This window comes from Chamaea fasciata, unplaced genomic scaffold (genome assembly GCF_029207755.1).
Source record: "Chamaea fasciata isolate MVZ Bird 193981 ecotype frontalis unplaced genomic scaffold, bChaFas1.0.hap1 SCAF_24, whole genome shotgun sequence".
Lineage (NCBI taxonomy): Eukaryota > Metazoa > Chordata > Aves > Passeriformes > Sylviidae > Chamaea > Chamaea fasciata.
In genome coordinates, this window is record NW_027094109.1 from 971,396 (window position 1) to 998,905 (window position 27,510).

The 27,510-nt window shown below is 55.3% G+C and overlaps 1 protein-coding gene across 1 annotated transcript in view; it reads left to right on the top strand.

Annotated features, from left to right (window-relative positions):
- Nucleotides 1-27,510, top strand: part of ETS1 (ETS proto-oncogene 1, transcription factor) — a 47,229-nt gene continuing 19,719 nt past the window's right edge. The window contains exons 1-4 of the mRNA XM_066203656.1: nucleotides 1-408; nucleotides 22,994-23,113; nucleotides 23,626-23,826; nucleotides 27,063-27,140. Coding sequence (XP_066059753.1) covers nucleotides 339-408; nucleotides 22,994-23,113; nucleotides 23,626-23,826; nucleotides 27,063-27,140 — 469 coding nt within the window. The 5' untranslated portion in view covers nucleotides 1-338. The remainder of the gene's footprint in view (nucleotides 409-22,993; nucleotides 23,114-23,625; nucleotides 23,827-27,062; nucleotides 27,141-27,510) is intronic.

Here is a 27,510-nt window from a genome sequence, read left to right on the forward strand (position 1 = left end):
GGGTCCCTCCCGCCGCTGTCACGGCTCGGGGCCGGCCCAGCGCCCTCCCCTCGGCTCAGCCCGGCCGGGGCGGCGGCGGCGGGGACGGGCGAAGCGGAGCGGAGCGGGGAGCGCAGCGCAGCCGGGAGCGGAGCGAGGGAGCGCGGAAGGAAGGAAGTAAGGAAGGAAGAAGGAGGAGGAGGAGGAGAAGCAGGAGGAGGAGGAGGAGAAGGAGGAAGGGCAGCGGAGGAGGGAGGCAGCGCCGGCCGCGCTGCCCCGGGCGCCCCGCTCCGCGCTCGGCGGGGCTCAGCCGCCGCCCCCCGCTCCCGGCGCGACGCCCCCGCGGCGCTGCCCCAGCCATGAAGGCGGCTGTGGATCTGACCATCATCAAGACGGAGAAGGTGGACATCGAGCTCTTCCCGTCCCCCGGTGAGCGCCGTGTCCCCTCCGCGCCCCGCTCCGCGCAGCCCCGACCCCTTCCCCCTGCGAAGGCGGCGGCGGGAGAGATTTGCCTGGGGGGGAGAGGCTTGGCCGCTGGGGAGGGGGTCAGAGAGGTCGCTGTGGGGTGTTTTGGGGGTGTCTTTTGGCAGAGAACACGGAGCGCACCCCAAGTCGCAGCGCAGCGGCGCCGCCCGGGTTCTGCCCGCTGCCGAAGGCGAATTGACTTTTCCGAGCGCTTTTATGACTTTCCATCCCCCTCCTTCTCTTAAAATCCATCCCGCCGCCCCTCCAACCTCCTTTCCTCATGCTCCTGGCATCCTTGCCGGGATGTAGGGGAGCCCGTCCGGCGGGGAGGCAGGAGAGATGCGCTCCCCGGGACTCCCCGCCCGTTCCCATCGTTAGCTGGGATGTGCGTTCCCCCCATCCCTCGCTGGAAATGTCTTGTGTGGTCCAAGCCCTCGTGGTATTTGGGACACACAACTCCAGCGGTGACTGCTCTGGATTTAGCACGTTTAATCCAGGAAAACCCGCCGCTTTGATTTTTTTTTTTTCCTCGCCCTTCTGGAGAAATGGGTGGAGGGAGGGTGCAGAGAGCAACACGTTACTGAAGGGAGGCAAGAAGGTTTTTTTTCTTGTGTGTGTTGTAGCGGTGAGTTCAGCTGCTGCTGGCTGTGGTTACTGCTCCGAGCCGAGCCCTGAGCAGAATAAGAGCTGCTGTTCACACACTGGTGGCGTCTGGCTGCTCGCTGACCCCAGGCGCTCGACTCCTCTCTGCCCTGCCCAGGCGAGGTGGAGGATGGAGCTTGGAGGACCCGCAGGAAAATAAAACAAGCCTTTTTTTTTTCTGCATAAAACTAGTCATGTTGCTTCATCTCTCCCTACTGCAGTTCCCACGCTGCCAAACTGGAAGTTTGCTGGATTTTGTGCAGCGCCAGTGTGGCAAAGAAAATCAAACTAAAGATTTGAGTTGTACGTTTCTCTGCGGGTTAGGAAGTTTCTAGGAAAGCCAGAAGGGAGGCACAGCTCCTCCAGGCATTAGGATTTTGGACTGCATGTGGAAATAAAATGATAGATGAGGGCCGCAGCTACACAGGGGTTGGTGCTTAGACTGCAGTAGATGCTGGTGCAGCATCAGCTGGGCTGCAGAGAGCTCCAAAGTCAGCACTCGCCTGGGCATCAGCCCTCCACGGGCTGTGGAGTGTCCAGTGCAGGAGTGTCTCCCTTGGGATCCCTCCTCCCGTCCTCCCTGGCCGCAGGGAGCACCCTGGGCTGGTCAGAGGGTGCCAGTGCTCCCTGCCTCGGCAGCAGGGCTGAGCCTGGCTCCCAGCCGTGGGCTGGAGAGCACCGGGCTTCAAAATGCCTGAGAGATGCTGAGGATGCACCTAAACAGCTGAAGTGGGAGGCTGGAGTGGAGCTGAGTACCTGTTTGTGCCTATTTCCTAAAACTTTGATGAAGGCTCATTCCTGCCCTTCAGACCCTGAGGGCAGCCTGGTTGCTTGGAGGGGAGGAAAATGGGATCGGAATAAACACCTGGACCATCAGGGTGGGATGGGGTTTGCGTTTCACTCCAGAGTAAAGTATCTGTTTAAATTAGCACTCTCCTGGTGTGGGTGGGAGCTCTCACAGAGGCTTTGTGTGCTCCGGGTGTCTGAGCCCCGGAGCAGTGGAATTCCCTGGTGCCTGAAGGGAGGACTCAGAGTTTCACCCTGCCTTAAGTTAATTTTCTTCTGTCCCTGAAAGCTCTTCTGCAGCTGATGTCAGCAAACAGTTCTTAGAGCTGACCCCAGGTTTAAACTTGGGCAGGAAGAGCTCTGAAAAACACAACCCCAAGAGGTAGAACAGAGCTGCCCCCCCATCGGCCTCAGCTGCAGCCGCTCCTGTGCTGGTGGCTGCGCTCGCTGGGAGCCACAAAGGTCAGTGCTGTCAATTAGCTGGCTTAACCTCATTTCCCCTCCAACTCGGAGAGAGTGCTGCTGCTCTCTGGTTTGGTGGGATTGATGGTGAGGGAAGGAGTGTGGATGCTGCTGGGCTGTGTTCCTGGGATCCAGCCATGCGGCAGGGAGGGAACATCACTTCTCTCTGCTCCTGGAGGACTCATCTGCTCCTTGATAGCTCCTTCAGCCATGAATCTGCCACCAAACGTTCCCGTTGTCCTTAATTCCAAAATGGGCTGAGAAGGACTCCAGCCCCTTGTCCCTTCACAAAGCAGCTGTGCCGATGTGATCCACGGGGTTAACCTCGGGCAGGGAGGGTCCCTGCAGCCACAGGATTTCAGTTGTGCAGGACGTTTGATGTGCCAGGTGCCTGATGTCCCATGAAACTGCACCTCTGTCCCGTCTCACCCTGCTCCACCCCACACCTCTGCCTGCAAAACTCCGGGGAGATTTGTGGTGTGTCTGAAGGGTTTAAAAATAACCTGGAGGGGATGTGGAGTTGTAGAAAGCTTCCAAAGCCAAATCCAGCCCCCACCCCCGCTATAAGCAGCAGAAGTGTGTGAGTGAGATGGGCAGGTCAGAGCCAGAAGCTCATGGGAGTGGGTTCTCCATCGAGATTCAATTCTCTGTGTGTGGATATTTTTAACAGGATGTGCTGGAGAGGGTGGTAACATCATTCGTGGTTGTAGATACATAGCTGATCCACAATGGCTTGGTGGGACATCTTCTGAGACAGTAAAACCCCAAACCACGCAAAATTCAACCCCAAGGGGAACTTCACCTGGGGGCTGATGAACACTGCCCTCCACAAATCATTTTGTTTCCTGCAGCTCTGCCAAGCTGCGCTTGTTGGCTCTGGGTAGAGCGGGAAGCAGCTCCCCGGCCCTTGCTGGGAGCTCCGGGGTGTAACTGGGGCTCCCAAGTGCTCCTTTCTTGCTAAGGAAGCTGCGGAGTTGCCGCCCCCGCTGTACTAGAGCAGGGCTGTAATCCCAGGTGTTGTTCCTGGGCATCCCAGGTGGAGCAGGGATGCTCCTGCATCCAGCCCTTCTTTTGCCTTCTTTCCCTGGAGGTGTGTTACAGGAGCAGGGGTGGATTTGTTGCTGGCAAAAGGATTGGCTCCGTGCACACGCAGCACAGAAATCCGGACTTTTCGGCTTTTCAGCTCTTCCCATGCCTACCCTGAGGACAGCTGGGACATGGACACGTTGTTTCCATTGGCCTGTGCGTGGGTGGCATCCCAGGGGTGTGTTTTTATCTGGCAAGAACCTTTCCCTCTGTTTAGGATTTGGGACATCAGTTAGAGCTGAGGCAAGATTTTCCCTTCCAACCCGGACCTCTGTAAGATCCTGGTTCTCCTGCCGTGGTGGTGCAGGGTGCAGGAAAGGCCTTACACAGCTTTCGTGCTGCCTTTGGATGTCGGACCTGCCTGAATCGTGCTTCTCCCCCTTCCCAAGCCAGGTCAGGCTTTGCTTTCACTTTCAGCGCAGACAAATAAGGGAGTTTGCATTTAAAGCGAGCCTGGGAAGCGCAGAGCTCCTCCACAGAGCCTCGCCGCGGGCAAGCGGCAGAGAAAATCGTTCTGCTTTAGGTTTTAGGAGGAGATCCTTCATTCTGTCCTCTACCTTGTCTAGGGAGGACAAGTTTGCAGCCATCCCTGGTTCCCAGGGGTGCATGGAACGGGGTCACAGCTGGATCAGCCCCACCGACGGGGGTCAGTTTGCTGAGCTGGTGGGGTTAAAAGCGCTCAGGGACTTGGGACATTAGTCTCGTCCAAAAGAAAGATTTGATCGTGCATTATCCCCTCAGGACTGAGCCCTCACGCTGTGTCAGCTGCTGTGTGACTCAGTTTCCCTGCTGCTGACCGGCGCTGGCTCCTGCATGGCCACGTTTTCTTTCCAGGCGGGATAAAACACAGCAGAGAGCACCGACATTTCCCTCCCTGCTGTGGCGTGTTCTCTGTCCCTCCCTCTGCCTCAGTGGCGCTGGGAGGGCGCTCACCTGTCCTCCCGGGGACACACAGGACGCCAGAGCCTGGGAAAAGGAAAGCACTGATTGGTGTTTCCAGGGATGCAGGGAATTGCACCCGGATCTTTTGGAATGCTTTGCCCTGCAGTGCAGCCAAGGTGAGAGCTGGGCTCGGCTGGGGATGCTCTGTGGGGGCTGGAATCATCAGCAGCGAGGCTGAGGCTCAGAAATGGAGGACTTGGGGCTGCTCTCGCATTTTCGGTGCTGATTGCCTGCGGAGGAGGTGAGAACTCAGCTGAAGAAGAGCAATTACCTCTGTATGCGCTGACAAAATGCCCATTACTGTGGTATCCAGCCGGGATGCGGGAATGAGAGGTTCCCAGGAGGGGGGACTGGCTGCATTTGGATGCCACCAGCTTCAGCTTTTTTAGTGTCAGCTTCACACCAAAGCTCTGAAAAGGGGTGGAAAGAGGGCAGCTCACGGAGCTGTCCTTCAGGGACACATCCACCAAAGCGCATCCCTGGTTTTTAAGCTGGGTCCAGGGAGGGAGATTTCCAGGGAACGGGAGCAAACCCCCGTTCCTTTCACGTTTCCATCCCGAACTCCCCTAAGCACGCACCAAGTGTGTAATTACAGTGTCGTTACATGAAGTGGCCCCTAATTTGCCATGTAATTACAGCGTGCCATGCTTTGATGGGCCTTACAGAATGCAGGGATAACACAGGCTCAGGCTGGAATGCTGCACTCCAGCTCTCCAAAGCAGCTGCTGAGACATCCTTAGATTTCCTGCACTCCCAAATCCAGAGCAGACTGCTGGCAGGCAGGCAGCGAGTGGCTGGGACTGCCGCGGCACTGTGGCACGCTGAGCTTTGCCACGGGGTTATCACAGAATCCCAGAATGGCTCGCGTCGGAATCCCTAAAGATCTCATGATTCCACCTGGGAGACCTCCCACTAGCCCAGGGTCCTCCAAGCCGCGTCCAACCTGGCCTTGGACACGGCCAGGGACGGGGCAGCCACAGCTCCTCTGGGAGCCAGCTCTGGATTTGCTGCTGGCAGAAGTGCAGTGGCTGCATCCCCTGGAATGGATCCTGCTGTGTGAGGAGCTGGGGGCAGCTGGATCAGGCTTAAGGCGCAGAGGTTGTCCCATAGATTAAACCCTCAGGTGGGTGTGAGCAAGACCAGACTGTCTGAGTTCATGTCAGGGATGTGAACTGGCAGAGCTGTCACCCTAAATGGCTCTTGTCAGTTGTGGCACCAGGATCTTCCCCAGGATCCACTGGGGCGTTGGGGAAGAAGGGAACAAATCCAAGTAAATCTGTCCCAGATAAGGCAGGAGAGTCTTTTCCTTTTTTCAGTGGTCCTTGCATGGCACAAGGTGAGCAAATGGCATGATTTAGGACAGCAAGCGTCACTGCTGTCCCTGATCCAAAGGATGGAGCTCTGGCACCCTCCAGGCTGACAAATCTTGTTGGTGGAGCACCTGTGCTGGGTAGGAGCATGCCAGGATGCTGAGGAGGTGCACAAGGAGGGGATGATCTGCTTCACTTGAGCACTAAAATTCCCCTGGAGCCAGGGCCTGGCTGTTCATCCCACTGTGACTGGGGATCCCTGTGGGAACTGGGATATTCCGTACGTGCAAGGTTGTGCCTCTGTAGGCCAAGCCCTGACTGCCCAGTTTGCTTTTTGGCTGGGAGTTTCTGGTGGATCCCAGTGTCTCTCCAGTGCCTCCTGGTGCAGCTCCAAGCCCCATCCCAGCAGGAGCCAGTGGCACTATCTGCAGCTGATCTGAGCAGCACAGCTGTCTCACAGCCAAAAATCAGGCCTGCAGCCCTTTTTTTGTAACCCCATGCCACAGTTATCCATCTCAGCTCTTTTGTTCCTCTTCCGTGACTAAGCTGCTCGCTGGCTGTGTTTCTTTTTCTTCCTTTCATTGTGTAGTTTATAATCTTCCAACGAGATACAGACAAAAATTTGTTTGCAGCGCTGGCCAAGAAGGCTCTTGTTTCCCTGGCACAGGGCCATGCTTACATCTCCAGTCAAAATACTGCTGGTTAAACAATAAATATTTATTGATTCTCCTACGAGCTCCTACATTTTTCCCAGGTGCAGTGGAATTTGAGGGGGGGAAGCACTTGAGTGCTGCCCATGGCAGAGCTAGAAGATGGCTCTGGAGATAATGGGCCTGGCCTGGATCTCCTCCTGCAAAGGTGACCCTTGGAAAGCTGGGATGGGTCCTGCTGGGTCCTCTCATCTCTCCAGCCCAGCTTTCCCAGGTTTGGGGATTTGTGCCTGCCGGTTTCCGTGGCAGTGATGGGAAAATGTGGAAATCTAAAGTTGCTTGATTGTGCCTGAATATCTCCTGGAATAGGGGAGGGACAGTCTGGGATGGACACAGAGCTGGAGGCCAAGTGCACAGGGTTGGCCAAAAAAGAAATGAATCAATCTCTGAATCCCAGAATGGTTTGGGTTGGATCAGACTTTAAAGCTCATCCAGTTCCACTGCCTGTCATGGGCAGGGACACCTCACACTGGACCAGGTGGCTCAGGGCCCTGTCCAGCCTGGCCTTAGGCACTGCCAGGGTGGTTTCAGTTTGTAATGTGGTGAAAGGCTCAGCTGGTGTCTCAGTGCAGCCACCCCCGGAGCACTGGAGCCATTCACGGGCTGCAAATGCTGCCTCGAGGAGTCTGAGCCCTGCACGGCTGTGCTGAGGGGGAGCAGGGCCCTCGGTGCTGTTCTCAGAGCTGCTCCAAGGGGTTCCGTCCTTCCTCACAGGGGTGGCTGGCTCAGAGTAGCCCTGGATGGGTCAAACCCTGCTCTCTCACTACCGTCTCTTTCTGAACTGAAACTCTGCATTTTGATGTTGAGGTTTTTGGGGGTTTTTTCACTCAACCGCCAAAAATCCATGACCTGATTTGCTCCTCTGTCCCACGAACAGCACCAGTGCATGGAAGCAATACCCTCTGTGCAGAACCAGGCAGGTGACACGTTTTTCCCTGTCCCCTCCCCTGGCTGTGCTGACCTTGCAGTTTCCTGGCTCTCCAGGCCGTGTCCCGCTCCGTGCAGGGCAGGTGGACCCGGTGTTTGCAGGAAAGCAGGAAGCTGGTGCAGCACAGCCCCTGAGTCCCACATCTGGTTCCTGGAGCCTGTGGATAAATATAACCTGCCAGAAAAATATCACAAACACACCGAGAAACAGCAGCTTGCTTTCCCAAAGAGAAAAATCCCCTCATTTCTGTGGCTCCCTCTGCCTTGGGAATGAGGATTGGAGTAATTGTGACAGCCCCGGTTTGTGGATTGGGATGTGCAGAGTCACAGGGCTCTGTCTGGATCTGAACTGGGCTCTGGGGCTGTAATTCCCATTCACTGCTCTCCCAGTTGCTGCTGGGCACAACAGCAATACCTGCTCCAGCAGTTCCCTGCTTTCCAGCTTTTATCCTCACGTTAAACCTTCCCTACAAAGTCAGAGGAGGCAGAGACCTCCAGCTCAGGTAGCTGGTGCAGGAACTCTGGGGTTATTTGGGCTGGAACAGATGTCCTGGGAGGGTGTGCAGGGAGCACTGCTCTCCTCTGGGCTCTAGCTGTGTGTAGGATATCTTCCCACTGGATCCCATGTTTCTGGGATGGCTGTGGGGCTTGCAGGCTGCCTCCTCACCCCAGCTGAGCATCCAGAGCTTTTTAATGAACAAAATGCATTTTCTTACACGGAGGGGATTCTAAATTGGCTCCACATGGATTCTGTAGGTTGTCGCACTTTCCCGGAGGGTGATGGCATGAGCAGGAATGTGGGATTGATGAAAGAAGCCAGACACTGAGTCAAAAGCTCCCCCTCTCCCCTCGCCGTGCCCCCTCTCCCCCCATCTCATCTCAAATACTTGACGTGATTCCAAGGCATTCTTCACATGGCTGGTGGGGAGTGCAGGAGAAGCCAGCCCAGGCACTGGGCTTTTCTTTAAAAGCTTTTTTCTAAAGGTTTGGGGCCTTTGACCCCAAAAGATGTTGAGAAAAGGCTTGATGAGACCTTGTTTATAGGGGAACTGAGGCACAGCGCTTCCATTCTGCCACATCAGGGAGGTGGGAGCATCCTCATTTGGGTGCTCCTGGTCTCCCTCTGCTTGCAGGATTCCCATTCTCCACGGTCTGTGTTCCACTGTCTAGCTCCTCTGCAGCAGCGGGCAGGCCTGGGCCCATCCACCTCCTGGAATTCCCAGTTTGGGGGTGCTGGGTGACTCGGGCAGGCTCAGCATCCCTCCAGAACAAAGTGTCTGGCACAGCAGGATGGGGCTTGCTGGAATTCCCACTGGGAATCCCACTGCTGCCTCTCCTGGGATGGCCTTGCAGGATAGTGCTGCTGCCTCAGGGAAGCTGCCACTGCCACCAGCAGACCCCAAAAGCTGGAGCTGGACACTGGGCAGTGCTTTGGGGGTTGTTTTCTATTGTTTCCCCCCCGTTGTCAGCACTTTTTATCACAATAATCAAACTGCGGGTTTTTGACCCACATGAAAGTATTTTTCAGAGGTGCCTGCGTGTGTTTGTGCAAAGCCACTGAATTTTGGTCACTGCTCTGGAAGCAGAAAAGGGGATTTTTGTTTTCTTACCTTTTAGTTTTGAGCAATTGTTTACCGAAACCTGAACCCTCTGAAGAAACAACATGCAAAAGCTGAGTAGTCCTGGCTTTTTCCACTGGAAAATTAAAAAAAGCTGGAGTGGGACACGTGAAATTTGGGTCTTTTTTTTTTTTTTTTTCCCCTTCTTTTTTTACCCATTATTGTTAGAAGCAGTTTGGAAATGCAATGCCAAGAGCTTTCTCTTTTCAAGTGCTCGAGGCACGTTACCCAAATGCTCCATCCCTCAGACTGCTCCATGAGGTCAGCAAACGCAGTTCCTCCTGGTCTGCAGCTGGAAATGAGGAGAAACTCCTTTGCTCAATCCCTGGCATCAGCCCCAGGCAGCAGAGGAGCCCAGCAGGTTGGGAGCGGCACCGCGGTGCCCCGAGCCCGTGGCATTTCCCAACCCCGTCCTTGTGAAGGGTTGCCAGGAAGCTTGGGCTCGGTGCCCGAGGTTGTGCCGGGTTCTGGGAAGGCTGGGAAAGTTTCCCTTTCCAGCGGCAGCAGCGAGGTTTGGGATTCGGAGCTGTCCCGGTAGCCGCGGCCCGGCGGGGCCGCTCCTCGCCGGGGCTCTTTCCATCCCTTTAAGCGGCTCCAGATTTGAATTTGGCTCCAAAGGCCGGAACATGAAAGGCCCCGGCCCTGCGCCTGTTTGCCTTCGAGCGGGATGACTCGCACCATTCCTGCTTCCAAGCAGCCGAGGCCGGAGCAGCCGGGGCCATATGGATCCTGTAGAGTGACCCGAGCGCCCGGCAGGGCGGCACAGCGGGAGGGGACGGGAAGGGATCGGGAGGGGCTGCCCCGAGCTGTGTCACCCCCGGGCTGGACCCTTTCCCCCTCTTTGGCGTCTTCAAGGGCTTCTGTCTTCCGTGGCCGGCTGGCTGTCCGTGCCAGGCGCTCACCGAGAGCCAAAGTTCGGCGGAAAGAAATTGAAAAAATAAAAGAAGTAAAAAGCGAGATAAAGCCCCGGAGGAAAAGGAGGGAAGGGAAGGGAAGGGCAGGGAAGGATGATGTGCCTTTAAGCCGCGTGTGTAACTGCTCGCTAATCTGGTGACTAAGTCCGTGCGCGGCTGCCAAGCCGGGATCCATCCCCAGCCCAAGGCTCGGGAGTCATCGGGTCCCCTCCCTGCCCCATCCCGCGCCCCGCCGGGCGCCAGCCCCCCCGGCCCCCCGCACTCCCCGTGGCAATTTATTTACTCATCTGGAGGGCACAGCCCCGGCGGTCTCTTGACTCAGCAGTCCGGGGCCGATGGGAGCTGCGGGAGCAAATTCCAGGCAAGAAATAATCTCATGACTTGTCTCGGAAAAGATTGCTCCGCAAAGATCCCCTGACGGTCACGGAGCGCTCCGTGCCGGCCCCTCCGGCAGGGCCTGACCAGGCTCCCGATTTCCCAACCTCGGGCAGCCGGCCAAGGATCCCGGGGGGACTCGCTGCAGCTTTCTCCCTTGGAAAAGCAGGGATGGATTTGGAGATAGGGGATGGCATGGGGGCTTCGGAGCCCAAGCCTGTCCCCTCCGGCACACAGGGAATGGGGAGCTGGAGCTGGCTGGCAGGGGCAGGGAGCCCAGAGCCTGGGGCTGTGTTGGTTTTTGGGGCAATCCTCCTTCCCCTCCACTTTCCAGGGAAGGTTTAAGCCCTTCCTTCATCCCCAGGCAATTTTGGTTCCTCCATCTGTGTTTTTGCCCAGGCACTGGCATCACCTCCGGGAGGGCTGGCACCAAGGATGACTTTCGAAGCATTTATCCTTCGGAGTTTTTTCCCCTCCTGTTGGCTCTTTTTCATCCTACATTTCTCTCATCCTGGTCTTTTTTCCCCACCTCCTCCCCATTCAGAGTAACTGGAGTTCCATCCCTCTCTGAGGGCTCTTTGGGAGGTCTGGTCCCATACCCAGTGCCTTCCCATGGGCACTGGGAATGGGGTGGGATTACACCGAGTTGGGAATTCAGGATCTTTATAAAGCTGCATTTTTGTGGGAGGAAAGCCCCGGGGGTGGGCAGGGCTGTTGGGCTGACAGCTCCTGTGCCTCCTCCTCAGCTGGGACCAAGGCTTGGGATCACACAGGTCCTGGGCCCATCCCACCTCTTTGGAAGGGAGCTGCTCCAATGCACGGTGCCCTTGGAGATGAAGGGAGAGGAACCAGCCTTGGATCACTGAGGAGTCACTCCTGGAGCACCAGGAGCTCTGGGCCAAGCTCCCAAGGGAATCTCACACCCTTCCAACCACACATCCAAGTCACTGCCAAAGCTCCTCCAGCCTTGTTAGGGTTGATGGAGGATTCCTGGAGTTCCTGGCAAGGGCTCCCAGCTCCCGAGTCCCAAATGCCGCCCCCTCCACCCCCTCCTCCACTGAGCCTCTCCTGAAGAGCCTCTTGGCGCGAGCAGCCGAATTCAATCAGCCCTTTCACCATCTGCTCCCAGGCACTTCTGCCGGGGAGGGCTCGGGGCCAGGGAGGCTGTAATTCCTTAATAGCTTCCGGATGCTTCGCGGGGTGGATGCGAGGCCTGGGAGTGTCTCAGCCTCTCTCCCCCAGCCCTTGCAGAGGTTTCCAAGCTCAGGCTTCCTCTGGGCAGATCCGAGCCCCTCCAGCCACTCGGATTTATCCCTGCCTGCCCTTCAGCCTTCCCAGCTGAGGCCAGGAGGTGACATAATCCCATCCTGGACAACGCTTGGCTCTGGGATGCGGATGACTGAGGCTGATGGGGGAGCCCAGCTCGTCTTTGGCTGCCTTCCCCAGCTCACTCCCACCTTCATCTTCCCAGGGCTTGGTCTGGCCCAATCCCTGCACTGGTCCCTTCCCTGGTGGGAGGTTTCCTAGAAGTAGGAGTTGGAAAAGAAGAACTTCCTGGGGTCGATTGGGAAAACCCTTGCTCCTGTGTCTCTGGATACTGGAAACCTGGATGTTGCATGGTGTAACACATCTGTGCAAACCCTGTGCGCAGCCTGGGATGGAGAGGATTGATCTTGGGCCTCTCCTGAAAATTCCCTTTTGTTGGTTTTCTTGTCTGCTTAAAAATTAATAAAACCAGGAGAATTGTTCCTGGGAAGTTGTGAAATGAAATTACTTTGGCACCACCGTTCCTGAGGCTGGTGTGGGCTGCAGTGCTTTGGTTCCCAGGTTTCTCCCAGGCCCCTTCCTGGCCTCCATCACTGGGGGAGCTGAGCTTGGACAGGGACAGGGGATTGAAATGGTGTAGGGCTGGCAGGAGCATCCAGGGATGGCCTTGTCCCTGGTTCCCTCCTGGTCCCAGATGGGAAGCTGACCCTCATTCTCCTCTTAGCAATCCCTTGGCTTTCACAGCTTCCAGCCCAGCCAGGAAAAGGCTCCTGTCCTGTTGTGGCTGCTGGGATCATCTGCTGCTGTGCAGAGCCTGTCCTGGGGCTGGGGGGATGTGCAGTGTGTGGGACACGAGTGGTGCCTGTGGAGGTGTCAGGTGGTGGCATCAGCAGAGCCACAGCCCCGAGGAGAGCTGAGGAGGTGGAGCTGGCTCAGGTGGCAGAGCAGAAGGAACACTTTTTCCCTCTCCGGTCCAGCTGGTTCTCCCTCCCCTCCCTCCCTGGGAGATGCTGCTGTGCTGGGAGATGCAGCTTGGGAAGGTGCTTGGAGCGTGGGGTGGCTGCTCCCTGTGAGCTGCCCTGGGTTGGGATTCAGCTGCAGGGGGGTGCTGGGTGTATTTGTGTGTGTTCGAGTGAGTGCTTGTGGGCCCTGGCCAGGGACGCCCTCAGAGAGGGTCAAGGCACTTGCGAGGGCAAATCTTCAGGGCAGTAAATCCAAGGATGCAAAGGAGTCAATCCATAAGCACACAGGGGAATTGGAGGCTTGTGGATCGTTACCTGCCATCTCTTGGCAGCTGCCAGCAGAGTTGACTGTTTGCTCTAAAGAGTTATAAATAATTTTGTTGATTAAAATGATTGATTATCCTCGGTCTAATATTATTTAGGCAGCGCAAACAGTGCTGAGATTTACCAGCTGCTCTCTGACCTCCCAACCCTGATCTGTTTGCAGAAAGCCTGTGCAATTATTTGTTTGATTTCAAAGCTAAATATCCTAATCTTCCCCCTCCGCCTTTGGAAACTGCAGCTGGCACCAGGACAGCTCGGGCTGATAAGCGAGGGCAGCCCGGGAGCTCTCGTGTGCAGCGACACTTCCCTGGGCACAGAGGGGTGAGGGGGGACACGGGGACCTGGCGGTCACAGGTGAGGGCAGGGTGAAGCTCTTGGGCTCCTCCTCTTCCTCCTCCTCCAGCTCTGCACACTCTCGCGGAGCGCTGCCCGTGGGCAGAGCCGCAGCGGTCCCAGCTGTGTGGAGAAGGGGGAGAAGCCGTCGGAGGCTGGCGGGGAGCGGGGGCTGTCTGCGGGCACGGCCGCCGCCATCCCCTGCCAGCCGCGGGGACGCGATGCGCCGCGACTTGCAGCTGCCATTGAGCAATCCCGGCCGTCTGCTGGCATTGCCCTGCGGGGAAGGGGTGGCCGGGAAGGCTGCGGAGGAGGGGGTGGGACAGGCAGGAATCTGCAGCTGCCGAGCGGTGCAGGGCTCGCCCAGCGCCCGTCGCCCGGGGCAGCGAGCGGAGGTGACCTGGAGCTGCCGGGCCTCCCTCCTTCGTCATCCTCTGATCCTTCCGCAGCGCCGCCTCGGTGCTGGCAGCATCCCGTGGGGATGTTCTGGGCTTCAGGAAGCCATAGGAACATCCCTAGGGGCCCTCCACTCGGGAGTGCACGGACACACCTCCTCATCCCCACGGCAGGTCCAGCTCTGGCAAACATTCCCGGGGGATGAATGGGAGCTGGTGAGCAGGGCAGGGGCTTTGATGTGGACGGACATATCTGGGGGCTTGAACATCATCCCAGCCCCAGGGCAGTGCCACTGTCCTGCCATGTGCTGCCCTCGTGTCTGGCGTGACTCGGCCTGGGTTCAGCCTGGGGGCAGGGGCGGGGGGCCAGGACACAGAGGGATCAGTCTGTGCAGGGAAATCAAGGGAAGGTTGGGGAATCCCTCGGGACAGACAGATCGGAGGTGCTTGGCTGAGCATCTCTGTGTCTAATCCCTTCCCAAGGCAAGGATAATTGAGGTGCCTGTTAGGACCAGCGATTTCCCAGCAGCGGGGACAGCTCTGGACTCCATCTGCCTCAGAAATGTCTTGTGTCCTGGTGATGGGCAGCACAAATGACGGGGTTTTAAACAGGGCACGGAGTCATTGCACATGGATCATCGGGATTGTGGGATGAAAACATCCCGAGCTGTGAGGTCATGCGTGGCTGCTCACAAAGTGTGCTGGCACAGTTTGTTCTTCAGGTATGTTGGAGCCAGCTTGGAGGGTTGGGATCCTTTGTGAGTGATGAAAGAGCTCAGCTTGAGTGAAGGTTCCTTGGCCCTTCTCCTGCTGCGAGGGGACAGCCCTGCCAAGAGATCTCAGCCTTCCCTTTTCACACTTCCCATCCTGACAGCATCTTCCCCACACAATGTTCTGCCAACTATCCTCAACCTGGCCTTGCTACATCCCTGCTCTCCCTTACTGGGAGACTGTGGTGCGTGATTTGGCAGCGTCAGCCTGCTGCAGCAGCTGGGGGTGTTGGACCTGAATCCCCTTTGTGTCTGTCCCTATTCCTGGATGATGATGAAGGGGAGGCAGATGAGTATCTGCAGAAGAGTCTGAGGGTTTGTTTGGATGGATGGAGAAATGCTCCCTCTGAACTGTCCAGGGAGTACCTTGGGAGCATCCCATGGGTGCTTCTGCAATCCAGGAAAAGTCCACGTCAGGGTTCTGGGATGGGTTCATCCTTCCTTTGGGACAAATCCTCCAGTCCCATCCCTTCTTCCTCAAAGATGTCAGAAATGGCAACATCAGCCAGGGGCTTGAGGAGAGAACAGCAGAATTCCTGGGTTTAACCTGGCTGGAAGGGAATGTGAGCTCTCAGGGACGGTGGGTGTGGGTGACCTGGAGCACCGTGTCCTCCCCGAGTGCCGGAGCCCAGCACGGTGGGATTGCTCAGGCTGGGCTCCTGGAAGCCTCCAGGGGCACAGCTGGGACTGAGGGCTCCTGGCCCAGCCCGGGGACAGGGAGGAATTTCAAGCGGCTTCTGGTCACAGGTGTGAGCCCCGTGAGCACGCCGGGCTCCGTGCCAGCAGCGCGGGAATATCTGTCCTTGTTCGCTCGGTGCTGAGCCTGGGGCTTGGCAGGAGGGGTTTTTCCCTCTTTTCCCCAACTGCTGTTGAGCAATCCGAGCTCTGTGGGGTGCGAGCAGCGAGGTTTGGTTGAAAGGAGCATCTCCCGGAGGTGGGGCAGTGCCACGGGCATGACCCGGGCGGGCTGGTTACACTTGACCTGCTTCCAGGCGGGCTGGGTGTCCATTACAGGATTTTCCAGGCTCCGGGAGCGCGTGTGTGCCCGCGCCCGGGGATTAGAGCTCTTTAGCGGCGCGGTTAGCAGGGATTAGGGCGATTAGCCCGGGGGAAGCGTGGCTCACAGGTTTGCGCCAGCCTGGGAGGGTCCTCCCAGCCCTGCTGAGGAGCGATCCCAGCCTGGAAGTGAGGTGCTAATCCTGCCTCCAGAGGGGACGCCGCTCCTGGGATATTCCATTGGGAAAGAGGGAGGGACGGGCACCAAGGGCCCGATGGCTGCCAGAAGAAGCTTTGCCTGCTGAGCAGGAGGGCTTTGGGCAGGTGGAGGCTGCTGCTCGCTGGCTGCAGCCCCCTGGCCTGGCCGTCTCCAGCCTGGAGCCTGCACAGGGGTTTAATTAACCTGGACTCTGCGCTCAGGCCAGCGGGCTGGGAAAAGGCTGGGGGAAGTTTTAGTCTGTGATGCTGTTAAATGTAAAGGAATTGCAGAGGCCATTTAGAGCTGATTCAAGGGTGGGAGGGTCTCAGGCTGAGCTGGTGGTGCTGCTGGAGCTGGATCACTCCAGCCTTGTAGCCTCTCATCCTAGAACCCTCGGATGGGTTGGGTTGGAGGGACCTTAAAGCTCATCTCATTCCACAGGCACCTTCACTATCCCAGGTTTCTCCAAACCCTGTCCAACCTGGCCTTGGACTCTTCCAGGGCGGGGGCAGCCACAGCTTCTCTGGGCAACAGTGATGGAGTTTTATTGATGACCAATCTTGTTTCTGACTTCTTTGATGGTTCCAGTGAGTGCAGTTAAACCATGGCCACGTTCCCCAACCTCAGAAGTGGTTGAATCTCCCCAGGGTTTGCTTTATCTATCTGTGCTCCTTCCAGCAGCTGAAATGGGAGGATGAGGTGAATCCCCAGGCAAGGGAAGCCCCTGAGCTGCTGAAGGAAGAGGAGCTGTGGGGCCTGGCCCTGCTGAGCTGGGGGAGCTTTCCCATAATTGCAGCGAGTGTTGACTCAGGGGCTGTGGTTTAGCACAGTTTCAGCCCTGGCCTTTCTCTAGCACTTCATTCCCTCTTCTCTCCCACAAAAGCCAAGGACGGAGCGAGTTGCCCACCAGGCTGCTCCCCTGCAAGCTCCTGGGACTCTCAAGGATGCTGCTTTCCCAGGATTGCCATCCAACACCCACATTACAAAGCAGGGAGAGGGAGGGAGGAGAAGGAGCTGCAGCCTGAGCAGGGCGGGCTGTGACTGATGGTGGCTGCAGAATCCTTTCCCCGAGCCTGGTTCCTCACAGCTGCCAATCCCCAGAGCCAAACCCAGCCCTCCCTCACCTGGGGGCTGCTCTGTGCCCACTTTTCCTCGTGGACACCTCTCTCCCAAGCACCCACCAAGCCAGGGTGTCCATGGGACACAGGGCTGAACACCAAAATCCGAGGCTGAGCAGAGCATCCCAGCTCCTCACCCGCAGCGGAACCTTCCCCTCTGGGGCTCCAGGTGCTGAGAGCCCAAACCTGGGGCAAAATGCTTTTATCTGCATTTAGGGAGGACAGTGTTCAGGCCCACTTTTTTAGGGGAAAGCTGGCCCCCATGGCACACCACATCTCCCTAAGAAAACTGCTGAGGGCCGGAAAAAAGCCGGCTTTGTTGGGCTTTCTGCAGCGCTAAGCACTGTGGGCTTTCGGTTTCCTCTCTTGTTTTTCTCTTGAAGCCCAGCTTTCATCTCACAGTATTTATTTTTCACTGCTTGAAGGAGGAAAAAAAAGGACTTATTTTTCTTCTTCTTTTTTTCTTTTTTTTTAAGAAATATATTTATTTTAAATTAAAATAGCTAATGTCTGCACCTTTTGTGCCATCCTTGCAGAGGGAAGCAGGGCTGGTCTCTGGCAAGTTGCTGCAGGAAGGGGACCCAAATCTCCCCCTACCTACTCCCGTCCCATCCTCACAGTCCCAGCAAACACCTCTTGCTGTGCTTATCCCTCCTCCCCATCCAGATTTCTTTCTGGTCCCTTTTTTCCAGCTCTCTGTCCCACTTTCCCTTTCCCCCCCTCGAATCTCGCTGCCCTTTGGGCCCGGGGAGCCCTAATTGGAACAGGCCGGCTCCTCTCCTGCTTCCTGCGTGGGAGTGAGAGGCAACGCTTGTGAAAACAGTTCAAAAGTGCACACAAATTTTTGCTTAATCCTGCCTAAATAACAGGGGGCTCAGCCAGGGTTGTTTGCCCGGGTGTCCCTGCTCCAGGGCGGGGGGGCACCTGGGAAAGGCGGAGCTGCCCGAGGGGCTGGAGGTGCCTGGGGGCGCTGGAAACCCGAGCTGGGCACACGGGGACCTTGTGGGGACGTGGTGGGGACGTGGTGGCTCCGCGGTGCCCGGGCAGCCTCGCTGGGGAGCGTGGGAAGGGTCTCAGCTCCCGGCCCCCTCTCCTCAGCCTCCTCTGATCCTGAGAAAGGTTCTCGACTGCTGAACCCTCCCAGCTGGGGGACGTTGGGAAATGTGTGCTCCAGCTTCCCCCAGCTCCAGCTCTGCCCTGCTTTGGCTCCTGCGGAAAGCTGGGACAGAGGGGGCTCAGGGAGAGGAGCTCGGTGTGGGCTGCAGTGGGAAACTGTGGCTTGGTGGCCACGGACTCAGTGTGCGCTCGTGGGAAGAGGGTGGGAGGGTGAACCCCTCACAGAGCCTCTGGGAAACTCCGGCTCCATCGTCATCCAGCAGTGGGGGGACATCCTGGAGCGTAGGCAGCTCCAGAAGGATGGGATGGGGGCTCCAGGGGGATCTCAGCGGCCTCAGGGCTCAAGGATTGAGGTTTCCGAGGGACACAGGTATGAATTCATGGAGCCCTTGGATGCACAGTCCCTGCAAACGATCCAACATGCATCTTCCCCCCTAATTAAAACATGGAATCCTGGAATGGTTTGGGTTGGAAGGGACCTTAAAGCCCATGCAGTGCCACTCCACTGCCCTCAGCAGGGACACCTCCCACTGTCCCAGGGTGCTCCAAGCCCTGTCCAGCCTGGCCTGGGACACTCCCGGGGATGGGGCAGCCACAGCTTCTCTGGGACCCTGTGCCAGGGCATCACCACCCTCACAGGGAGGAATTTCCTCCTAAAATCTAATCTAAATCTAAATCTAAATCTAAATCTAAATCTAAATCTAAATCTAAATCTAAATCTAAATCTAAATCTAAATCTACTTGGTTTCATTTTAAAGCCTTTCCCCCTTGTCCCCGTGCCTCTGCCAAGCTGTGCAAAGGCCTGGAACCTCCATGACATCCGTGTGCTCCAGGCCTGGGAAGGGGAGGCTGAGGAGACCTTGGGTTCCTGCCCTTGGTGTCCATCCATCCATCAGGGCAGGGACAGGAGGTGCTTGTGGGGTCAGGTGGCTCCACCCTGACCCTCCCCACATCCATTTCCAGCAGCTACTGGGTGAAACTCCACACGGGGACACACTGGGGCTCCAATGGAAAACAAAGTGAGTGGCCGAGGGGAGCTTGGAGGAGTCACTGACCCCGAGTGGAAACTCGGGTGAAAAATGACTTTGCTCCCATCCTTCTGCTCGGAGCATCCTTTTTTCCCCTGCCTGTCATTTATTTTCCTTCTGCAATCAGCTGCAAATGGCTTTGGCGTGCAGAGGAGTTCTGTGCATTTGAAGGTCAAAATCCCTGAAGTTTGTAAATCTGGGTCCTTTAAAAAGATCAGATGTGTGGAAATAGTTTACACATGCAGAGCCTGGTGGGAGCTGAGTGGGAATTTGGCTGGGAGATGAACTTGGTGATCTTGGCCTCTTTGCTCCTGGCTTTCTCTCAGGTTCCACGTGCCCCTGGCTGGGGGGTCTGGGCAGGTCCCCCTTAGCACAGACCCCATCCAGGGCAATGTCAGGGTGTTTTATCCCCTTGTCTCTCTGAAGTCCCGTCCCCAGGGATGTCAGGGAGCTGAAGGGGCCTGGTTGGGAGAAGCCGTGGAGCCCCCAGATCCCTCTTTGCCTTGGAAAGATGCAGCCAGAGAAGAGCTGTCCCCATGCGAGGCAAATCCTGCAGCTCTGCTCTACAGATGCTGCAGATGCTGCCGACATAATTCTCCAGGGCGACTGCAGCTCCTGGCACCGTTTAAAAATCAAACCATAACTCCCTGCCTGCTCTCCCAGGAGGGAAATCAAAGGCGGCGCTGTCGGCGCAGGGCGAGGACATGGCACCCATGCGGCCAAGTGCACGTGGCAGCCGTGTCAGGGGGGCTTTGATGGGCTCGTAAAAACCAGACAGAAATCCCAGTCTGGCCCCTGCTGCTGAGCTTGCGTTTGGGATTAAAGCCGTGGCATTCCTAAACTGGGTTTAGGTGGAACAGCTGGGCCTGGGGCTGGCTCCCGCCCCGGCCCCTGCGCACAGCCCTGTGCTCTGTGGGCAGCACGAAAGGAGAGGTTTGATTGGTGCAAGGTTTGATTAAAATCTTGCAAACAGGTTTCAGATGGCACTGAAAGCTGATACCGGGGCCGCTAAGCCGGGCTTGTTGCTTTTGTTCCTGAAATTCTGCTCAACTCTGACCTTTAGGCATCCCAGGATGGAGGCAAAGGGCTGGAGGACATTGCCAGGGCTGGGCTTTGCCTCCACGGGACAGAATTTCCCTGCACCCAGCAAAGTTCATAGAGAGTTATAGGACATTCCAGGTTGGAAGGGGAATATTCCCAGGGAGCACTAAGTCAGACTGCTGGCCCTGCACATAAACCACCCAGTTTTCGAATAAATACTGAATTATTTAAATAAGTTCAGCACCTCCAAAGCAGAAGAGGCAGAATTTAGGGTAAAAACTGACCATCCACCCCGTCTTTCTCAAGCCACCCAGCCAAGCCTTGTCCCCAAACACGTCTGCAGAGCTTCACACTCACGTTTGGCTTTCCCTGGGTGAGTTTCCCACAGCCCTGGGACACTGCTGACCCAACCAAGGCTTCTGCAGGCTCAGGGCTTTGGGGCTACTTTGTGGAAATTTGAACAAGTGGCTGCAACCTCGCAGGAAGAAAGCAGATGATGTTTCAGTCCTAAATGTGCCGAGCACAACATATTTTGGAGAAGCCTTGAAATGCACATGTGGGTTGATTTGGGTGTTTAAATAGAAACTGTCCTCTGGCATGTTTTTTTTTTTTTTTTTTTTTCATTTGGGAACAGACTGTTTGCTTCCCTGTGACCTCTCCCTGGGAATCACTTTTAAGTCTCTCCTGTTTTGACAGGTTGTTTGTGCAGAGCTCAGCATTCACCTTCCTAAACCGAAATCTTATCCTCCTGCTACTGAAAAATTGATTTGCTGGGTTTGTGCAAAGCCAACCCCATGGATCCTGCATGACCAAACAGCAGGATCAGGGATGGGCCCTTGCTATTGCAGAGATAAAACCACCATTTTTCACCCTGCTCTTGGTGTCTGGCCTGAGGAGCTCACCTCCACACAGGTTTTCGTGGGTGATTCAGTGTTAAAATTTGGGTTAGAACTGTTTTGTCAGCCTGGCTCTGACTCATCTTCCCAGGGCAGGCAGGAGCTGCTGTTGAGGCAGGCGGAGGGAGCAGATTCCTGGGTGGTCCCTGTGACCACAGAGCAGGGAGAGCAGAGCATTCAAATGTAACTTGAGGATGAAGGGAAAGGGGCACTGAGCCACTTTCTCCCAGTGTTATCTCAAGCAGCAGATGGGGAACTGAGATAGCGACGTTGGCTGCTCATTTTCTGTGCCCTCTCCAGCCAAATCCGGTAAATAATGAAGTGTAATTTGCCAAAATAGCCTTTGGATGTGGGATTTGCTTTCAAAGGTCCTGATCCTGCCATTGTGGAGGCAATCCTGGATTTGTGTGGTGGGCTGAGGTCAGGAATTGTGTCCTGAGAGGCTCCGTGTCGGGAATTTCACTGTTCCTACCTGAGCCAAGAGTCTGCAAATCATTTCTTGAGAGCCTTGGGGACTTGGCTGGAGGATGTGCAAAGGGAAGGGGGAATTTTTGAATTGGGGCTGAGAGGTGGAAGGGGCAGAAGTGGGGACAGAGAAATTGCTCTGTTTGGCTTGGCAGTGGAATTGAATTGGGAGCATCCAGTGGATGATCTGGGGATGCTTTGCAGCATTGTCACCCTCACCCTGTGCTACAGAGCTGTATGTGGAGGTTTATCCATGGAATCACAGGATTGTTTAGGTTGGAAAAGCCTTTCAAGATCATGGGGTCCAACCATCCCCCAGCACTGCCAGGCCAACCACCAACCCATGTCCCCAAGAGCCACATCCACACATTTTTAAAAACATTTCCAGGGGTGATGACTCCACCACTGCCCTGGAATTCTATCGACCCAACCCCCAGATTCCCACTTGGAAAAAAAACAGTGTTGGGTTGTTTGGCCTTTAAATGATGCCCATGAATTTGGCTGGGGAGGAGTTGAGTGGAGCAGAAATTCCAGACTGGGACAGGCTGGGCTGTTCCCAGTGGCTGCAGCGCTGCTTCCATCCCTGACTCTGTGCATTATCAGGAATACACCAACACTGCCTGGAATAAACCCTCCGCAGCACTTTGCAGGTGTAATGGTTTATTAAATCAGGAGCTTAATGAACTTGGAGCGATGGGAAACTGTGGTGGCTGAGTTTCCACAAGACACAGAATTCTTTGATTTTCAATGTCTGCGTCCAGATATTCGTGAGAACACCGAAGACTTTGCCCATTGTGTCATTTTTCCACTGAGTTTTCATGGAAAATTTCCACTAGGCTGCAGAGCTAAACCAACCTCAGGTGGAAGATTTCCATCTCTGCTGACCAAGTGCAGTTTTTGGGATGGTGCTTGTTCAGGACGTTCCTTCTCCATCAAAGATGTTTTTCAGGAATAATGAAAGAACGGGAAAAAGAGCCAAACCTCTATCCAGATATTTTGCCTCAAATGATTGCTTTTATTTGTGAGACTCTTTGGCTACAAAGATCCTTCCAAACAAATTAGAAAAAGGGATTAAGTAAAGGAAAGGAAGAGGTTTGGTCCTGGTCATGACTTAGTCCTGGCCTGGCTCTTGGCTTGGCCCCGCTGTCCCATGGGATGGCTGGCGTTGTCCATGACTCACCCGTCGCTCCGTGCTGTGGATGTGCATGACGTAACTCTGGGCTAATGTGGGATTTTCCAGCTCTTTGTTTTCCTTCCCCCCTCAAATGGGTATTCTGCTGCTTCTCCATCCTGTCCCAGCCGGCTGTCAGCTCGCTTTTTCATGGAGTCGCAGAATCAGGGAATGGTTTGGGATGGAAGGGACCTTAAAGCCCATCCCATTCCACCTCCTGCCTTGGGCAGAGACACCTTCCACTATCTCAGGATGTTCCAACCTGGTCTGGGACCCTTCCAGGGAAGGGGCAGCCACATCTCCTCTGGGCAGCCTCTGCCAGGGCCTCCCCACCCCCATAGGGAAGAATTTCCTAGGATGAAGAAATTTCTAGGATTCTTTAATTTTCTCCTTGCTTTTCTTTGGACTGGGATGACAGAGTGGTAATTCAGGGATGCTTTTCTCCCTCTTTCTTGCTCACCCTGGTGTTGGACTCTTTGCCTTCCTCAGTGCCTGGAACTGCTGAGCCATTTCCCAGGCTCCAGACACACCCGGAATGCTGAAGCCGAGCAGGCTGATGTCTGGAAAGGCCTTGATATCATCATCCAGTAGCACATTCCAGAAGTGTAGGGACACCATGTGCACCTGGCTAGCATTCCCTGACATCTTTCCCAATCCTGTGTCCTCATGGCCCTGTTTCTCTCCTGCTTCTTTCAGACATGGAATGTGCGGATGTGCCTTTATTAACGCCCAGCAGCAAAGAAATGATGTCCCAGGCACTGAAAGCCACGTTCAGCGGCTTTGCCAAGGAGCAGCAGCGGCTGGGAATTCCCAAAGGTAAGACATGGCTTCCTGTGAGCAACCACAGCACCCACAGGGGTTGTGTCCTCCTTCCAGGCTGCCCAGAATTCTCCCTGTCTGCCATCTCCCCTGCTGGCTCTCCTCAGGTGGTGCTTCCTTCCAAATACCACCTGAAGTTTCTTGGAAGCTTCAGCTGGAAAAACGTGGACGAGTCATCTCCACTAAACAGAGAAGCAGCAAGGACCATTTACCAGAGGCTGGTGACAGGGAGAAACTGAGAAAATTGGAGAAATGGGTGGGAGAAGGGGGTCAGAGAAGTGATGGGGCTTTTAGAAATCCCAAACAAACCCAAAGCTTGTTCCTTGGATGAAATGTGTCCGTATTAAGGCTGATCCAGACTAGGCACAGTGCTCCTCACACCCTGATGCCAGTGGGCTGCCAGTCTCCATGGATGAGGCTGTGCTAGTGCAGGGCAGCTGGAGCACTGTGTGTGTCCTGGTTTCCTGGGAAAACTGCCTGTGGATGCTCACTGCTGGATCCCTCTGCAGACCCCCAGCAGTGGACGGAGACGCACGTGCGGGACTGGGTGATGTGGGCAGTGAACGAGTTCAGCCTGAAGGAAGTGGATTTCCAGAAGTTCTGCATGAATGGAGCTGCCCTCTGTGCCCTGGGCAAGGAGTGCTTCCTGGAGCTGGCGCCTGACTTTGTGGGAGACATCCTTTGGGAACATCTGGAGATCCTGCAGAAAGGTGAGTCCTGGAGTCTCCCGGGTGAACAATTCGCGGCATCCTGGCCAGCCTGGTCTTGGGGCTTTCCATAGACCAGGAGGTGTTCACCTTGAGCTTTAATCCCAGGAAAAACATCTTCCAAAGCCCAGCTTTTCAGCAGGATTCCAAATGGGCTTCCCAACATCGGCGGGCAAGGCAAATCCTGGCAGTGCCTCAAAGAGTCAGAGTGTTTGTGCTGGCTGCTTGGCAGGGATCCCCAGTGGGCAGGGACTCTCTGCCTGCCTGGAATCCATGGTGGGGTTTTCCAAAGCACTTTTCCTCAGCCTGTTCAGCTCCTGTTGTGAATTTTACTATTTCCTCCACTGGAACTGGGTACAGGAATACAGCCAAAATCCTACCCGATTTTCCCAGTGGCGATTGGAAGCTGTTTTGCTTTGTTCCATATCCCCAAAAAAATGGTGTTTCATGTCCCCAAAACCAGCATTTCTGGGAGGAGAAGCCATCTGTGCCATTCCTTGCATGACAGCATCCAAGGGCATTAACTTTCAGCGTCTGGGAACACACACTTTGATTCAGGGTATTGATTTTCCGTGTCTGGACACCCAGGAGCACTGGGATGGTTTCTAAGGCGCAGGTGAGGAGCTGAGCACCTCTACCTGAGCCACAGGCAGGAGCTGCAGCACACCTGGGCTCTTTTTCCAGCTCCTTTCTCTGCAGAGCTATTTGCTTTCCTGGAATGTCCCCTGTGCAGTCCTACTGACCCTGGTGGCAGGAAGGGGAGGGGGAGCACAGTTATTCCTTCCAGGAAACCATTGACAAATGGATGTTAATTGCCCATTACTAATTTTACTGCTACCTGTGGTTTGCAGAAGGTAAACACGGCTCCTCCCAGGCTCTGGGCAGGCCAGGCTGTTTTGCTGCTCTTGGGCTCTAAATCTGGTCTGCCCCTTTTGTTTTGCGTATTTTTCATGGAGCGCTTGGATCAACACCAAGCAGTTCAACCAAACAAAGCCAAACCTTGTGGTCAGGCAAATTTCTCCTTGCAATGAGCCATTGCTTGCACCTTCCCACAGCCCTTCTTCCTTCCCAACCCTGTCAATGGTTGGGAATAGGTCGTCTTCAAGGTCCTCTCCAACCCAACCCATCCTAGGATTTGGTAATTCTGGGCTTTTTTGGGCTGTGACCACTGGAGAGGGTGGGATGTGCTGCAGGTACTGACTGAGTGAGGCACCAGGGCTGGGTTTGCATCTCCTTCCTGCAGAGTCCCCACACATGGAGCTGGACTTGGTGCTGCAAATTTATGGCAGAGCAGGAATCATAATTTCAGAGAGCACTGACATGTGGGTACTCAGACACTGCAGTATTGATGGTACAAAGGCCTGGGATTGCGAGGAGTTTTTCAAGGAAGCTGAAAATCTTTGTGCCTGCTACAAGTCCTCTTCTGAAAGGCTAAAAATGAATGAAGCTGAATTTCTGTGTCTTCACCCTGTTGGTGTTGCCCTGGGAACGAAGAAATCTCTGTTCCCCGTTTGGTTTCACTGGTGACTTTGCCACTCTTGCACAAGCAGGGCCTGTGCTCCTCTGATGGGCCCTGAACATATTTCCATTGAGGTATTTAGTGAGTAACACAGAGCTTCCAAGAAATAACCAGCCTCCCCACCCAGGACTGGTTTCTCTTCCCTGTAAGTCCTGGGGCTCATCTCCAAGCCTGACCAGAGCTGGGCAGTGCTGGTGTTGTACAGAACAGAGTTGTCCCTGCCACGTCTCTGCCCATGCAGGAGGAGCTGGGGGTCTCCCTCTGCACCTGGATGTGATGTGGGAAGAGATCCAGGTGTCTCCAGGCTCAGCCAGGGCTCCAGCTTGTCTCTCCATCTTCCCCACCATCATCACTGTGGCTTAACCCCAAAGTGCCTCTCACCTGTGCTGCTGGCCCGGGGTTGTGCTGGGACGGGCTGTGACCCCGCTGTCCCCTGTGAGCACTGCGTGACTCACGTACCACAGCCAGCTCAGGGTTTAAAAACAGCATATGGGCACCTTTTCCCTGCATGGATTTAGGTATTTTCAGGCTTATTTTTCCATAATTCTTCCTAAAATAACCTCCTCAGTTACCAGCAGTCAGCAGTGCCCTGCACTTGACTCTAAGCACAGCCAAAGGTTCTCCCCTGCTCTGTGGTCACCCCCTGCCCCTTGGCAGCCACTGTGGAGGGAGGGACAGAGCATTTCTCATTAGTCCTCTGTGTTTGCACAACCCCTCCTTTTGTTAGGGAATATTTTCCAGCCTGCAGTCCCCAGGGGAGAGGGCCAAATTTAGGCTGCTCCAAGGCGAACGTGCGTTATCTGTGCTCCGCTTCTCCAGAGCCTCCAGAAACAAACCCAGCCCAGAGCCGCCCGGGAGCATTGCTTCGGTTAAAGGAAAGAAAATCTCCCATCCCACTATCCCTGCCCAGAATGCCAGGCTGGAATGAGCCAGGTGTTCATGGAAAAACTGCTCAGGGTAGGGGCAGGGTGGCTTTTACATGGGAAAGCAAATTCAGCTCAGCCCAGGAGGAGCAAAGCACTTGGAAAAAGCAATGGGAAGCAGGGAATCCTTGCTTTCCTGTGCTCCATGCTCTTTCCCAGTGAGTTATGCCCATGGAAAGCTGAAATTTGACATTTTGACCATAGAGGAGTCGGTGTCAGGAGCGGGGTCAGGGAAAGTGAGACAAAGCAGTTTGAACATGGAATGTCCTACCTACATCAGGTGCTGCACAGGCTGGGAATTCACACGGGTTTGGGGTTAGAGGAGCTGGGTTTGGGATGGGTTACTCACTCCTTCATACACACCTACAGCTGTTCTAAAAATAGGGCTTTTCCAGGAAAACAACTATCCTTGTGCAGGGAGTTTTTGCAGGAGCTCACACATGGAAGTGTGCTCAGCAACCCCCAGGAGAACAAGAGGCGATAAAGCCTGAGGCAAGCAAGGAAATGATGCGGCTGGGGGCTCAGAGCCTCCTGCAGCCCTGATTGAGAAAGTTGTCGCTGTTTGGGTTGGTTTGGTTTAAGTCCGGCCATACCTGCAGCAGGATTTCCCCAAGGACCCCACGTGCCCCAGGTTTCTGTGGGATTTCAGCTCTGAATTAATTTCTGTTGCTCAGAACGTCCCAGTTTAACCCAGGGAGGAGAATTTGGGAAGTTCAGGGCTCTCCGTGTCACAGCAAGTCTTGCACAGCTCCGTGTGCCTTCAGACTGGTGACATTTCCTTCCTTTCCTCTTTGCAGAAGAGGTGAAACCGTACCCAGCAAACGGAGTGAACACCACGTACCCCGAGTCCCGCTACACTTCAGACTACTTCATTAGTAAGTCTCAATCAGCAGTGTCAATTATCACAATTACCATGTCTGAAAGCACCTTTGAGGAGAGATTTGGCTGCACCACAATAGGACTGCACCATGCAAGGGGTGATGTTGTTTTCCCAAGGGTTTAGGGTTGATTTGGAAGCCTTCTGTATGTTTTGGTGGCTGCCTTGTGTGCCAAAATCTGATTTTTTCAAGCACTATTTGTTTGAAGTTGTAGCTCAGCAGACTTTGAATGTGGCCTCAGCACAACTGAGCATTTGGAATTGTGAAAAACCTTTTAAAAAAGGGAGGGAATGGGGGTGGGGGACAAGGCTTAATTCTGTATTGCCAGGGAGGAGCCTAGCAAGGAAAGGGATGAGTCTCCACCTGC